This window comes from Meleagris gallopavo, chromosome 23 (assembly GCF_905368555.1).
Source record: "Meleagris gallopavo chromosome 23, MGAL_WU_HG_1.1, whole genome shotgun sequence".
NCBI lineage: Eukaryota > Metazoa > Chordata > Aves > Galliformes > Phasianidae > Meleagris > Meleagris gallopavo.
Genome location: NC_139426.1, coordinates 2380889 through 2395099, shown reverse-complemented (window position 1 = coordinate 2395099; position 14211 = coordinate 2380889). Strand labels below are relative to the sequence as shown.

Genomic DNA, 14211 nt, shown 5'->3' with positions numbered 1-14211 from the left:
GGCCATTACCTGTGGCCTTATTTTCTCCTCTGGGGAGCAGCGGCTCAGAGCAGCAATGAGCTCCTGCAGCAACACGTGTTGCTTACTCACTGCTTCTGAGACCTGTGCTGCTGCTGTCTCACCTGGTTTGTCAGGGCAGATGCATGCACGCCCAGGCTCTGTGCATACACATGGGATGAGTGGCAGAGCCAGTTGTTCCACCACTCAGCACCTCCCTTGCAGCCATTGCAAAATAGGTTTGGGGTTATCGGTTCCAGGCAGCTTTCAGGTTCAGAAACAAACAAGATGACTCTTTGCACAGGAATAACTATCCAGGAACCCGGCTCTGCTCTCTGTCCTCTTGGGTAGGGATGCAATGCATCTCCATGCAGCCTAGAAGGTACACACAACTCCCAGGGCTGCGTGCAGCCACGGCCTCCAACCCCTTGGCCTGGGACACCAAGCTCCTTAGAGCTCCAACACACAGACAGCGCTGTAGCTCCAGTTCCATGCTTTCCTTCCAAGATCTTAACAGGGCAGACTCAACAGTGCCTCAGAGAAGAGGAAGAAGCAATTAGAAAGCTCCTGGCAGGCACAAATCCCAACTTTCTGTGCTGGCCAGGATGCCTGCTCCTCCCTCTCCAATCTGCAATTGCTGGTCAAAGAGGAAGCAAATTCTGCTCTTGCTTCCTCTTCCTTTCCACACAGGAAAAGTCTGCACTGCATTGTGTTAGCACAGAGCTGAATCTGCCTTCTCTTTTACCTTTCTTTTTACTTCCCTTCCGTCCACCCCCCTTTTTAAAGCAAGCTTTACAGAAGACAAGCAGCACATTTGTTAAGGGTGGAGTTGTGTGCGTAGCAAACACTTGAGAAACAGCAGCCAGGAATCACTGTTAGTGTCTGAAATCAGAATACAGACCTGATCACCTGACAGTGATGAACCACAAGCCAGCAAGCACTCTTGGCTCCAAGGAAACATGATGACCTGTCCCCAAAATTCAACCAAACATGGACTGGAGGTCTGCTCTTTTCTTTATCCTGAATAACCAGAGGTACAAAACAAGCAGTTGCCTGCTTTTTGCAGCAAAGCCAGTGCTTAGGAAGCCAGAAAACCTCATGGTTGCACTGGCTTTCCTGCTGCAAAAAATTAATACTTTAGCTGAAATTTCAGTGTTATGAAACCAAGTTTTAAAGAGACAGGGCAGTTAGGAGGCTCAGAGTTGAGGCTTTAAGGGGATGGCCATTTCAGCAAGTTTGTCTTGACAACAGATGGGAAACAGTAGAGATGTTGACTAGAATATGCACCCCACAAATCAGAAGACACTGTGTGTCTAAGTGAAGAAACAGACTTGCAAGATACCCCAGCATGGATATAACTAACTGAAGAGTTGTAGTAGAATTTATAGTGTCTTGATCAGTGCATTAGCAGATAAGACAGCGTTTTATTCCTTATCCAGTGATTATAGCTCAAAGCTGCAGTGCCCTGTCGACAGTGCAAAAGCACAGGGCTGATGGTGGCCATGACCCTGGTGACACAGATAATGTGCTCACTTGGCCCAGCAGCAGTCCTTTGAGGACCAGGACAGGGATCCAAGTACACCACATGGAACCAGGACAACCAGCAAAGCACCATTTCCAAAGCATGTGGCGCAGCCCAAGGCAAATGGCTGACTCTTCCACAGAGCATTTCAATAGTGCAGAAAAGCCAGCATCAGCATCTCTCTGGGTCTAATTATCCTCTTCTACCACAGGCTTATTGCTCTTTTGTGTTTTCTCCTTTTAGCAAGCTCCGTCAACTAACTTGCAACCCTCTTACATTCCTTGTTACAGCTACAACTAGCAACTTGCAAAACCCTGATCTAGGCTTTCTCAGTGGCTTTTGGCCTTCCCAAAAGGACAAGGCCTAGGGTTCCTTGTGGTTGCCCTCTGGAAGGCTCTGAGGAAACACAATCCAGTCTCACACGCAGTTGAGCCAGAGCTCACCCCCAGCTAATTCATTAGGACTGAAAATACTTTTCCTTACACTTATCTCAAGGCAACCAGAGTGTGAGGGAGAGGGAAACATGTCAGAAGTCTATAAATGCCTGCAGAGGTGACTTCCATCTCCATGGAGGCATGTACATTCCAGCAAGCAAAGGACATGGAGAGGAGCAGCTGCTGAACTCCCATACTGATCTGTCAGACAACCAGAAACACTTCAGTTTGCAAACGTTCTTACAAGGTACATGCAGTTAGACAACAAAGTATGCTACAAGAGCATTATTATGGTAACAAAGTCAATTGGCCAAATTACGAAACAACAAAATTACCCCTGTCAGTGTGCCACATCATGGAACTTAAGAGCTCTCTCTCTCACAAGCAGCCTGAGAGATTGCATATCTGAGTTAAATACCATCCACTGCAAACTCACAGCTTCTACATCTGGCCAGTTTTGTCTTGGCAACCACAACAAAAAGTCCCTTACTGACTTGGAGCGTGGAGATGGCTTTGTGGGGCTTTAGCTTCAGATCCCCGGCTCTTTGGGACACTCTGCTCATGCAGTTCACAGTTCAAAATTACTCAGGAAACCACTTGCCAAAAAATTTGGCATCAAATACCACCATCAGTGCCAAGCCAGAGATCTCAGTTGAGTTCTCACCCAGGCAGTCTCTAATACCAGGGGATTTTCCTTGACTTCCATTGAAGAAATACCTTCAGATGTGCCCATGGTAACACAAGCTGGACTGCAGCTTTTCCTAAGCACTTAGAATCATAGAATCATATTTCAGGATTCCCGTGGCACCTTTGATGACAGGAATGCTCATTCCATATGCTTCTGTGTTACCACCCTGTCATGGTTTCATGATTTTTCATTATCGGTATTCCACATCATAACATCATGCAATGCACTGGGGGTTTGACTGCTGATGCTCAAGTTCCGGGTGCCTGTCCAGCGGAGAAGAGCAGCTACGTTTCCCCAGGGGGCTTTGCGGTCAGCGAGGAGATATAACTCCCGGCAAGGTCACCTGATGCTCTCTTCTTTGCCTGCGCTGCTTCGCTTGCGCTTCTCTGCCTGCGCTGCTTCGCTTGCGCTTCTCTGCCTGCGCTTCTCGCCTGCGCTTCTCTGCCTGCGCTTCTCATCTCAGCGTTGTGGTAAGGCCGATCCACTATCAATTTCACATTCTCTCTCCTTACAAAATTCTGTTGATACCATATTTAGTAAATTACTTTGTTTTACCTCAGATTGTTGCCACTGTTTTCAATTATTTCGGGGTCCCTTATTTTCTTTTTTTCCGGGGGCGCGGATCCGCGGATCCCCCCGCCCTTCTAGTCACGGAACCGGGCCGAACCAGCCCGTAAACCGTTGACATTCTTGGTGGAGAATGCGGGCAACAGTTGCTTTTTAGCTTTTTGAACAAATCTCTCTCTCCGCTCTCAGACAGCTTCATTGGGAAAGTTTATCTGTTTCACCAGTACTGTCTGAAAGCGTGACCTTGAAAAGTCCAGGCGGACGGCCAATACTCTAGGATATTTGTAAACTTTGAGCCTTGCTATCTTGTTTCTGTAAAAGAAAAAAAAAGAGAAAAAATGCTTTCTCTACTGAAACTGCCTTTTAAGGGGCTGCATGCCACTGTCTCTTCTTTCTTAATGCTAAAAACATACTGGGCCTTAATTAAGTTCACCACTTTGCTCTATGGAGCAATAGGTATATATAGCCAATTGAAAACATGGATGGAAATAACTATGTGGCATCTGCATATTATGTGGCATACCATTCCAGAGGGAGCTGCTAATTTTACAGGGTTGGGGATTTTTAAGCAGGTTTCCAGCCTCTCCTTTGAATTCTTTATGCGGATTTTCAATGCTCACCTGATCACGTTATTAATCTCCGTGAATGTACTGCTCACCATTTCTCTTATTATTAGTATTTATTATATTTTGAGGAAGTCTGCCCCAAAACCAGTAAATACTGAGTGGCAGGGAATGTGGAGAGGCCTGGGTGAGACTTTAGAGAGATGGAAATCTTCGGTGTCATGGAACTTTACTCCAGAACACCTGAAAGACCCTGAAAATTTAAACAGATATTTGAGACAGGAATGTCGTGGCTCAGGAAGATCTGAGGAGGCCCAAATTGTTTGGGGCCTGGCTAATGCTTACCGGGCCTTATTCAATACTATCCTGGAGAGGGAGAGAGTTTGTGAAATTGAAAAGGAGAGTCTCAGGGAAACAGTGCAAAAAGAGCGAGAGAGTCTCCTGGTCGAGAGAAACAGCCTCCAATCTGAGAGAGATGCCCTCCGAATTGAGAGAGACTCCCTGCAATCCAAACTCAACAGTCTTCAATCTCAACAAGACACCCTCCAATCTGAGCTAGATACTCTCATAATCGAACGAGACAGGCTCCGAGCTGAACTGGAGGATGAGAGCATTGGAACTGACCAACCTGATCAACTACAGGAAGCACCACAATTGATGTCACTTGCCCCTGTAAGAGGACGGAAAATGAAACGAATCTCGACTCAGTTAGAAGAGAAGAAAGAAGAGGAGAGAGGTCCAGAGGAGTGGCTCCAAGATCCACAAGAAGCACCCCTAAGTCCAGGGGAGGGGCCCTCAGTAAGACCACGGTCACCGGCGCCAATGAGGGCAACAAGAAGTCCCGAAAGAGTAAGAGGTGAGCAAGATATCGTTACCATTGTTGATCGATCTCTGAAAATGAATGAAATTCGAAGTCTGAGAAAAGACTTTTCACGTCACCCAAATGAGCCTATTGCCACTTGGTTACTTCGATGTTGGGACAATGGGGCCAACAGTGTGTGGCTGGATAGTAGAGAAGCTCGCCAACTGGGTGGCGTTGCTAGGGACTCAGCCATTGACAGAGGTATTAGTACATGCCAGAACCAGGCCTTTACCCTCTGGAAGCGGATGTTGTTAGCTGTAAAAGAAAGATACCCCTTCAAAGATGATCTGATGCCTGAGAAAAAGAAATGGGCTGATATGGAAGAAGGCATCTGTTATTTAAGAGAATATGCTGTGGTGGAAATGCTACATAGCCCCGATTTCATTCCTGACGAGCCAGACCAAGAGCATGATCCCGAGAGAGTCAGGTGTACACCAAACATGTGGCGTACATTCACAAAGACCGCACCAGAAAGGTACGCCAGCACATTTGCAGCAATGTATGGCAGAGGGGAAAGAAGACCCCTTATAAGTGAATTGGTTAATAAACTTCAAGACTTTGAGTTACATTTAAGCCCTCTGCGAGCTTGTGTTTCAGCCATTACAAAGGTAGCTGAAAAGCTGGACAGAATGGAAAACAAACAAGAAGATATAATAGACAAACTATCAACCGTGCCTGAAGCTGATAAATCCATGGAGGTAACGGATACATCAAATGGGGACCAGAATCCCCAAAACAGCCTATTGGAGGGGCTGATCAACTTGATTTCCTCCCAGCCGGTGGCATCTAATGTCTCAGCTATCAAAAGAAGACGTTCTCCTGCTCGAGCAAGTGACAACAGTAAGACCACATCACGTTTTGCCTTGTGGCATTACCTACGTGACCATGGAGAAGATATGAAGGAGTGGCATAAACAACCTACTCCTGTACTTCAAGCACGGGTAAGAGAGTTACAAGACAAATCAACCACCAAGGTGAACTTCTCTAAAAAGGTGATTGCTCCAGTTGCTGCAGACAGTGAAGGTAACAAATAGAGGGGCCCTGCCCCCAGCCAGGGGGGGAAAGGGATAATAGAGTTTATTGGACTGTGTGGATTAGATGGCCTGGCACATCAGAATCACGAAAATATAAGGCCCTGGTGGATACTGGTGCACAGTGCACTCTAATGCCCTCGAGTCACCAAGGGACAAAATCAATTTATATTCATGGGGTGACTGGAGGTTCCCAAGAGCTAACTATGTTGGAGGCCGAAATCAGCCTCACTGGTAAAGACTGGCAAAAACACCCTATTGTGACTGGCCCAGGGGCTCCATGCATACTTGGTATTGATTACCTCAGAAGGGGATATTTTAAGGATCCCAAAGGGTATCGATGGGCCTTTGGAATAGCTGCTGTAGACACAGAAGGTGTTAAGCAGTTGTCTATTTTGCCTGGCCTGTCAGAAGATCCATCTGCCGTGGGGTTGCTACGAGTGAAAGAGCAACAAGTACCGATTGCTACAAAAACGGTGCACAGACGGCAGTACCGCACCAACAGGGATTCCTTGCTCCCCATTCAGAAGCTGATTCACCAACTAGAGAATCAGGGAGTGATTAGCAAGACTCACTCACCTTTTAACAGCCCCATATGGCCAGTGCGTAAAGCCAGTGGAGAATGGAGGCTGACGGTGGACTACCGTGGCCTGAATGAAGTCACACCCCCATTGAGTGCTGCTGTGCCAGATATGTTAGAACTCCAATATGAATTGGAGTCAAAGGCAGCCAAATGGTACGCCACCATTGATATTGCTAACGCCTTTTTCTCCATTCCTTTGACCAAAGAATCTAGGCCACAGTTTGCTTTCACCTGGAGGGGCATTCAGTATACCTGGAATCGTTTGCCCCAGGGGTGGAAACATAGCCCAACCATTTGCCATGGGTTGATCCAAGCTGCACTGGAACAGGGAGGTGCTCCTGAGCACTTACAGTATATTGATGACATCATCGTGTGGGGCAACACAGCAAAGGAAGTTTTTGAGAAAGGAGAGCAAATAATCCAGATCCTTCTGCGTGCTGGTTTCGCTATTAAGCGAAGCAAAGTGAAAGGGCCTGCCCAGGAAATTCAGTTCCTAGGTATAAAGTGGCAAGATGGCCGTCGTCACATCCCAACAGATGTGATCAACAAAATCAGTGCCATGTCTCCACCCACTAATAAGAAAGAGACACAATCGTTCCTGGGTGTAGTGGGTTTTTGGAGAATGCATGTTCCAAACTACAGCCTCATTGTAAGCCCCCTTTATCAGGTGACACGGAAGAAGAATGATTTTATGTGGGGTCCTGAGCAGCAGCAGGCTTTTGAGCAGATTAAACAAGAGATAGCCCGTGCCGTGGCCCTGGGGCCAGTACGGATGGAACAGGATGCGAAGAACATCCTCTACACTGCTGCTGGAGAGAAAGGTCCCACTTGGAGTTTGTGGCAAAGAGCCTCAGGAGAGACCCGAGGCCGACCCCTGGGATTCTGGAGTCGGGCGTACAGAGGGTCTGAAGAGTGCTACACTCCAACTGAGAAGGAGATCTTAGCCGCGTATGAGGGGGTTCGGGCTGCTTCCGAAGTAATCGGTACAGAAACACAGCTCCTTCTGGCACCTCGACTGCCAGTGCTGAACTGGATGTTCAAGGGAAAGGGTCCCTCCACCCATCATGCTACTGATGCCACTTGGAGTAAGTGGATTGCGCTGATTACGCAGCGAGCGCGGATGGGGAATCTCAACCGTCCAGGAATCCTAGAGGTGATCATGGACTGGCCTGAAGGCAAAAAGTTTGGAACACCGCCAGCAGAAGAGATATCACGTGCTAAAGAGGCCCCACCATATAATGAACTACCCGAAAATGAGAAGACATATGCCCTATTCACAGATGGATCGTGTTGTATTGTGGGGAAACACCGTAGATGGAGAGCCGCTGTGTGGAGCCCCACACGACAAGTTGCAGAGGCCACTGAAGGAAAAGGAGAATCGAGCCAATTTGCAGAGGTAAAGGCTGTCCAACTGGCCTTGGATGTTGCTGAACGGGAGAGGTGGCCAATGCTTTATGTTTACACTGACTCGTGGATGGTGGCAAATGCTCTATGGGGGTGGTTACAGCAGTGGGAGCAAAACAACTGGCAAAGAAAGGGTAAACCTATTTGGGCTGCTGACCTGTGGAAAGATATTGCTGCCCGAATAAAGAATATGGTTATAAAGGTGCGTCACGTAGATGCCCATGTGCCCAAGAATAGGGCTACTGAAGAGCAGCAAAATAACCATCAGGTAGACAGAGCTGCCAGAATTGAGGTGGCCCAAACAGATCTGGACTGGCAGAACAAGGGTGAATTATTTCTAGCCCGATGGGCCCATGAGACCTCAGGCCATCAAGGGAGAGATGCGACATATAAGTGGGCTAGAGACCGAGGGGTGGATTTAACTATGGATGCTATTGCGCAAATCATTCACGACTGTGACACGTGTGCCACAATTAAACAAGCCAAGAGAATGAAACCTCTCTGGGAGGAAGGGCGATGGCAAAAGTACAAATATGGGGAGGCATGGCAGGTTGATTATATCACCTTGCCACGATCTCGTAATGGTAAGCGTTATGTGCTCACCATGGTGGAGGCAACAACTGGGTGGCTTGAAACCTATGCAGTACCCCACGCTACCGCCCGAAATACCATACTAGGTCTTGAGACACAAGTCCTGTGGCGACATGGTACCCCAGAAAGAATTGAGTCAGATAATGGGACTCATTTTAAAAATTCTCTTGTAGGTACCTGGGCTAAAGGTCATGGTATTGAGTGGATTTACCATATTCCCTACCATGCACCGGCCTCAGGTAAGATTGAACGATACAATGGGTTGTTAAAAACTATGCTGAAAGCAATGGGAGGCGGTACATTTAAGCACTGGGAGAAGCATTTGGCAGAAGCCACCTGGTTAGTCAATACCAGAGGATCTATCAATCGTGGTGGTCCAACCCAGTCCAGCTCCCTACATACCGTAGAGGGAGATAAAGTCCCTGTTGTACATGTAAAGAATATGTTGGGAAAGGCAGTTTGGGTTATTCCAGCCTCTGAGAAGGACAAACCTCTTCGTGGAACTGTTTTTGCCCAGGGACCTGGGTCCACTTGGTGGGTGATGCAGGAAAACGGGGATGTTCAATGTGTACCGCAAGGGAACTTGATGTTGAGGGAGTGCAGTCAGTAATTCCTAGTGCGTGTGTTTATATTTTGTTTGTATATATTAAGCATGATGTAGTGATGTGGAATAAGGGGTGGAATGTCATGGTTTCATGATTTTTCATTATCGGTATTCCACATCATAACATCATGCAATGCACTGGGGGTTTGACTGCTGATGCTCAAGTTCCGGGTGCCTGTCCAGCGGAGAAGAGCAGCTACGTTTCCCCAGGGGGCTTTGCGGTCAGCGAGGAGATATAACTCCCGGCAAGGTCACCTGATGCTCTCTTCTTTGCCTGCGCTGCTTCGCTTGCGCTTCTCTGCCTGCGCTGCTTCGCTTGCGCTTCTCTGCCTGCGCTTCTCGCCTGCGCTTCTCTGCCTGCGCTTCTCATCTCAGCGTTGTGGTAAGGCCGATCCACTATCAATTTCACATTCTCTCTCCTTACAAAATTCTGTTGATACCATATTTAGTAAATTACTTTGTTTTACCTCAGATTGTTGCCACTGTTTTCAATTATTTCGGGGTCCCTTATTTTCTTTTTTTCCGGGGGCGCGGATCCGCGGATCCCTCCGCCCTTCTAGTCACGGAACCGGGCCGAACCAGCCCGTAAACCGTTGACACACCCACAGAGCAAAAAAGCCTGCACCACATGAGGGTCCTGCTATGATCTGCTGTAAGCCTGACACAAGAGCAGCTGAAATGCAGCACAGAAGACCTCTTTGGGTGGTGCTGTCATAGCCACGGCCTTGGTATGGCACAAGCACATATGGTGACAAAAATCACACGTGGAGGGACAAGCCACCATGCTAGCTTGGGGATGGACCCCACCATAAAACATGCCCAAGTCCAACCTGCCTGATCTGGCCCTGCATTAGCCTTGGGCTCACTTCAGAATGATGCTGAGTAGGGGAGGCTGTGAACCAGGAGAGGAAAGGAAGCCTCAGTGCATGTGTGAAGCACCTGAGAAAGGTACAGGTATCTCGGAACTGGATGGACAGGATGGATTGCTGAGGCATGGAGAGCATCTCACAGCTGGGGTGAGAGGAAGAAACTCACTGTGACATCTCTGCTTTGACTCCTCCGTCACATACCTCAGCTCCTGTGACTTTAGAAGTGCAGTGATAAAGAGATGAGAAATAGAATAAATAAAGGCAGGAATTATGATTGATACAGATAGCATCGTGCTGCTTTTGTGATAACATCTTCTCACTCGTGCAACTAAACCAGCAAGTGATGGTAATGGTACTCATTAGGCACTGATTCAAAGAGAAGCTCTCTGTGTGGGCATATCTTCCTGTAACCACCATCAGTAGCAATGATCCTGCTTACATAAGAAGCCTTGTGTAACCAAAAACAACTTCAAATCAATGCATGTGCTCTTTTTGTTAAATGGGTTTAGTTAAACAAACGAAGAGTTTTGCTTTTGCCATTCTGGGTAAAATTTACATTTGCTTTCAAGTAACTTAAGCTAATAAGTTTGGTTTACATCAGTCTGCATGCCAACTGTGTGCAGTGCCAGTTGACAATAGCCAAAAGTCACACAAGGCACTGAACATCTTTCTTCAGAGCCCTCTCTAACACATGCTCAATGCTCAAGCAGCACGGACTCATCTAAAGTGGTTATGCACGCTTTAAACTTGTCTAATTCAATCTGTTACCAGACTTAGCAAGATCAGTTGGAGCTGAGTGTTTTTATTCCTTGCCATTCTGTTTGAAACACTCTACTGTTGTGGGAGAAAATACTTCCTGAACGTCCTTGTCTTTTCACTTCCTTTTCCTCTGGCAGATGACAACTGCTTTATTGCATCTCTCTTGGAGCTGCAGTTCCATGCCTGAGTTTCCCTTGGTAGGAGAGCTACAAGCATCACAGGTGGCTCGACCTGCTGGGAACCCTGAGCTCACAGCCTGATTAACGAGGTTAGTTAAGAGCAACAGCAGTGCTAGTTAAGGAAATAACCGCTTATTCCCCTCCCTCGTGGGAATTACCACAGAGGCATTTGGGGTTTTCTATGGCTCACAAAGTTCTGCAACCAGCCCCAGCAACTTGTTCCTCCTCTACCCTTGTCCTCCTGATTGCTCCCCCACACCCAAGATAGTTGATGATGTCCCCATCTGTTCCTTGGTGCCAAGTGCACCTGGAGATCACTGAGTAGGACCAGCAGAAATATGTTCCTAGATTTCCCAGGCTGCTGCTGGCCCAACAGGAGGCTCCCATGGCAGGGAGGGAGATGAAAGCCACAACATCCACTGGGGTTGCATTCAAATGTGCTAAAACTGGTCTTACAAGGTAATTAGCATTTGTTTTCTGAAGCAGAAGATACATGTCTCTACAAGATGCCCAACAGAAATAAGGTTTATCTGCCAGCCTAGAGATCGGAATGTATTTAAGTAATGAAAATCAAAAGGAGGGGAAAAAGGGTCAGCAACTGGGCCCTATGAAGTAGGAAGCAATGATGGATTGACTGCATATTCAGTATTGATTCGAAGAGCTTTGGCATGTAATTGGATTTGATTGCTAAAGTAGACTAGTTTGGTTGCCTTATTATGGGATGCCTGATACAGCGTGCCTTTATGCAATTGTTTTTAGTTTCTCTCCGTCTGTACATCAGACGGAAAACGATTTGATTCTCTCCACGCCTCACCGTTGAACTTATGACACAGCATTCAGTTTTGGTTTCACCACAAGCCTGCAAATGTCAGTACTTTGTCACAAATTCCCCTTACATATACATATCGGCCCTCCTGAATCATCCAGGCTTACTTCTCTCACCCAATCTCTTGCTCTAGACTACGTCTAGCCATTGGGGAAATAGTTCATAATTCCCTGCTTAAATAACTGGCTTTTGATAAAGGTCCAACACAGTACTCTGAGGGCTGTTTTGTTTTTACAGATGGAGCAGACAGAGCAGAATGATGCTGCCTGCATACTAAGAAACTTGGCCCGGAGCCCACGCACACCAAAGGCAAAATAAATAAATAAACATCTCCATCAATCTTGACGTCACTGGGGGAAAAAGGGTCACTGCCATGTGGAAGGAGACATCTGGACAGTGAGGTCACTGCTCTGGATGGATGCCACAGAGCAGTTCACATGCTCAGCAGCACCATAGGATAAAATGACAGTTAAAAAAAAAAATAAAGAAAGAATAAATTCTAACTGATACTGAGGGAGCAGAGGTTTAAGGATGGAGGTTCAGACCCTCTGCACGCCTGCCTTCATATCTAACTTTTCCTGATAAAAAACTCCTGTGATTCCAGGCACGCAAATAGGAGCAGCCCATCGTCTCACGGGGTGCTGCCCATGCCAATCCAGAAACAGCCCTGAGACAAGTAAGAGCAGGATCTCACCGTGCAATTACAGCTGCAAGGTGCGGAGGAGGACCCCCCCAACAGCCCTGGGGATCCCCAGACCTGGGCTGCAGCACCCACAGGGTGCACTCGCCCTGGGTTTTTACGTTTCCTGCAGCTGTACACAGCCACATGAATGCACACACAGAATGACAACCGTTCAGAGCAGCCACAACAGCAGACCACTGCAGCCTTTTGTACCAAGCTTCTATTCCGAGAAAATCCTTCCAAACACACGTGGGGGAAAATGCAAAGTATCCCATTTAATAAACAAAAACGTTTGAGGAGCAATGAGAAATGCCTGCTGGGATGGAGAGCCCCTTGGTAACCGTCCCCCAGCATGAATTTCCAACCAACTTGCTCCTGCAGGCTATTGTCTGCTTCCTTCTGTCCCCATCCAAGCACAGTGTGAATGCAGCAGGCGATCGCCAGCTGTGGAAGCTCCGATCTTTCCATTCGAGCACCAGGACATCCCACAGCACCCGGACACCCAGCCGTGGTGCTGCGGGCACAACGAGCATCTGCACCGGGCTCTGGGACTCCTCACCAGCCCCGAGCAGCGCTCAGGCGGCCCGATTTCAACGCAGCACAGCCAAGACTGAGTCTTTGTTATCAGAGCTCGGATTCCTTCAAGACTGCTAAATAAAAAAAGAATCCACCCTCCGAGAGACGGCGATGCGAGCGAGTGGAAAACGCCGTGTTTCTGAACACGGGCTTCAGGAGCGGTGGCAGCACATCCAGCAGCTCCGGGAGACGATGCCGGTTCCCCCGTGCTATGGAGCGGGTTGGGATGAGCCTTGAGCCGAACTTGAGCGGGCTGCCGGCACCGCATCCCCACCGCACGGGGCCGGTAGCTGCTTCCCTCTCCCCCTATCCACGCAGCCCTTCCGCTTTATTATTATTATTATTATTATTATTATTATTACTACTATTATTATTATTATTATCAGAGGGGGGTCTCGGCGCTTACCGGAACCGGGGCGAATCCTTGATGCACTCCTCAAACTCCACCGTCATCCTCGCGGTTCGGAGCTCAGCGGAGGAAGCGCAGCGCCCGGCGGCGGCGCAGCGAGGCGCGGCACGGCACGGCACGGCACTGCGCCCGCCCCCACCACCGCCCGGCGGGCAGGGCAGGGCAGGGACCGGCTGGAGGCACGGGGCGGGGAGCTCAACTGCAGATGCCCCCAGTTATTACAGAATGAGAGTGCCCCCGGTTTTCCCGCAGAAGGCTTTGAGACCTCATTGCGCCTTCTAGTTAGTCGACGGGAACTGATAAAGCACCTTTGTGAGTGGTTTGATAGCGATAGGGAATGGTTCTAAACTGAAAGAGGGAAGATTTAGGTTGGATGTTAGGAAGAAATTGTTTACTGAGAGAGCAGTGAGGCCCTGGCACTGCTGCCCACAGCGGCGTGGTGCCTCATCTCTGGTGATGCCCAAGCCCAGGCTGAATGGAGTTCATCCAGCATCCAGCCCACGGCAGGGGTTGGGATTGTGTGGGCTTTAAGGCCCCTTCCAACCCCAGCCATCCTGTGATTCTATGATTCAGACCCTGATCATCCCCTCAGGTCTCCGCATTAATTCAGCAGCTAGAAGCACAGCCCAACCTTCAGGTTGCCACGGGGTTGTGGCCACAGCTGAGGGAAAAAAAAAAAAATCGACCTGTAGAGGAGGCACGCAGCAATTCCCTGCCATTAGTGTCAAAAGGATTGGCATCAATCCTGTTACTGCTTAATCTAGTTTTTAATTTTCCGTACACAGTGGATTTGCTGCTGCCATCAGCCATGCAGTAAATCTGCAGTAACTCCACTGAAGCCAATGTAATCACTCAAGGAAGGACATCTGGGCCTGCAGGTCCAGGGGAACAGATCACATTTGCTACCGGACACAGCAGTGTCATGTGGCACAGATAAATGATACTAATTACAGCAAGCTTGGTTGGCTCCTCCACCCATCACTCACCACAGGCAGAAGAACTGCACGGACCACACCAATCGCTGAATTTAAGACTGAGAAGTGCCCTGAGTGTAAATCTCTACCC

General features: G+C 48.3%; 1 protein-coding gene across 1 annotated transcript in view; it reads right to left on the bottom strand.

The window, feature by feature from the left end:
* ACAP3 (ArfGAP with coiled-coil, ankyrin repeat and PH domains 3) overlaps window positions 1–13304 on the bottom strand; it is a 74900-nt gene extending 61596 nt beyond the window's left edge. The window contains exon 1 of the mRNA XM_085242367.1: window positions 13144–13304. Coding sequence (XP_085098493.1) covers window positions 13144–13190 — 47 coding nt within the window. The 5' untranslated portion in view covers window positions 13191–13304. The remainder of the gene's footprint in view (window positions 1–13143) is intronic.
* Window positions 13305–14211: the final 907 nt, after the last annotated feature.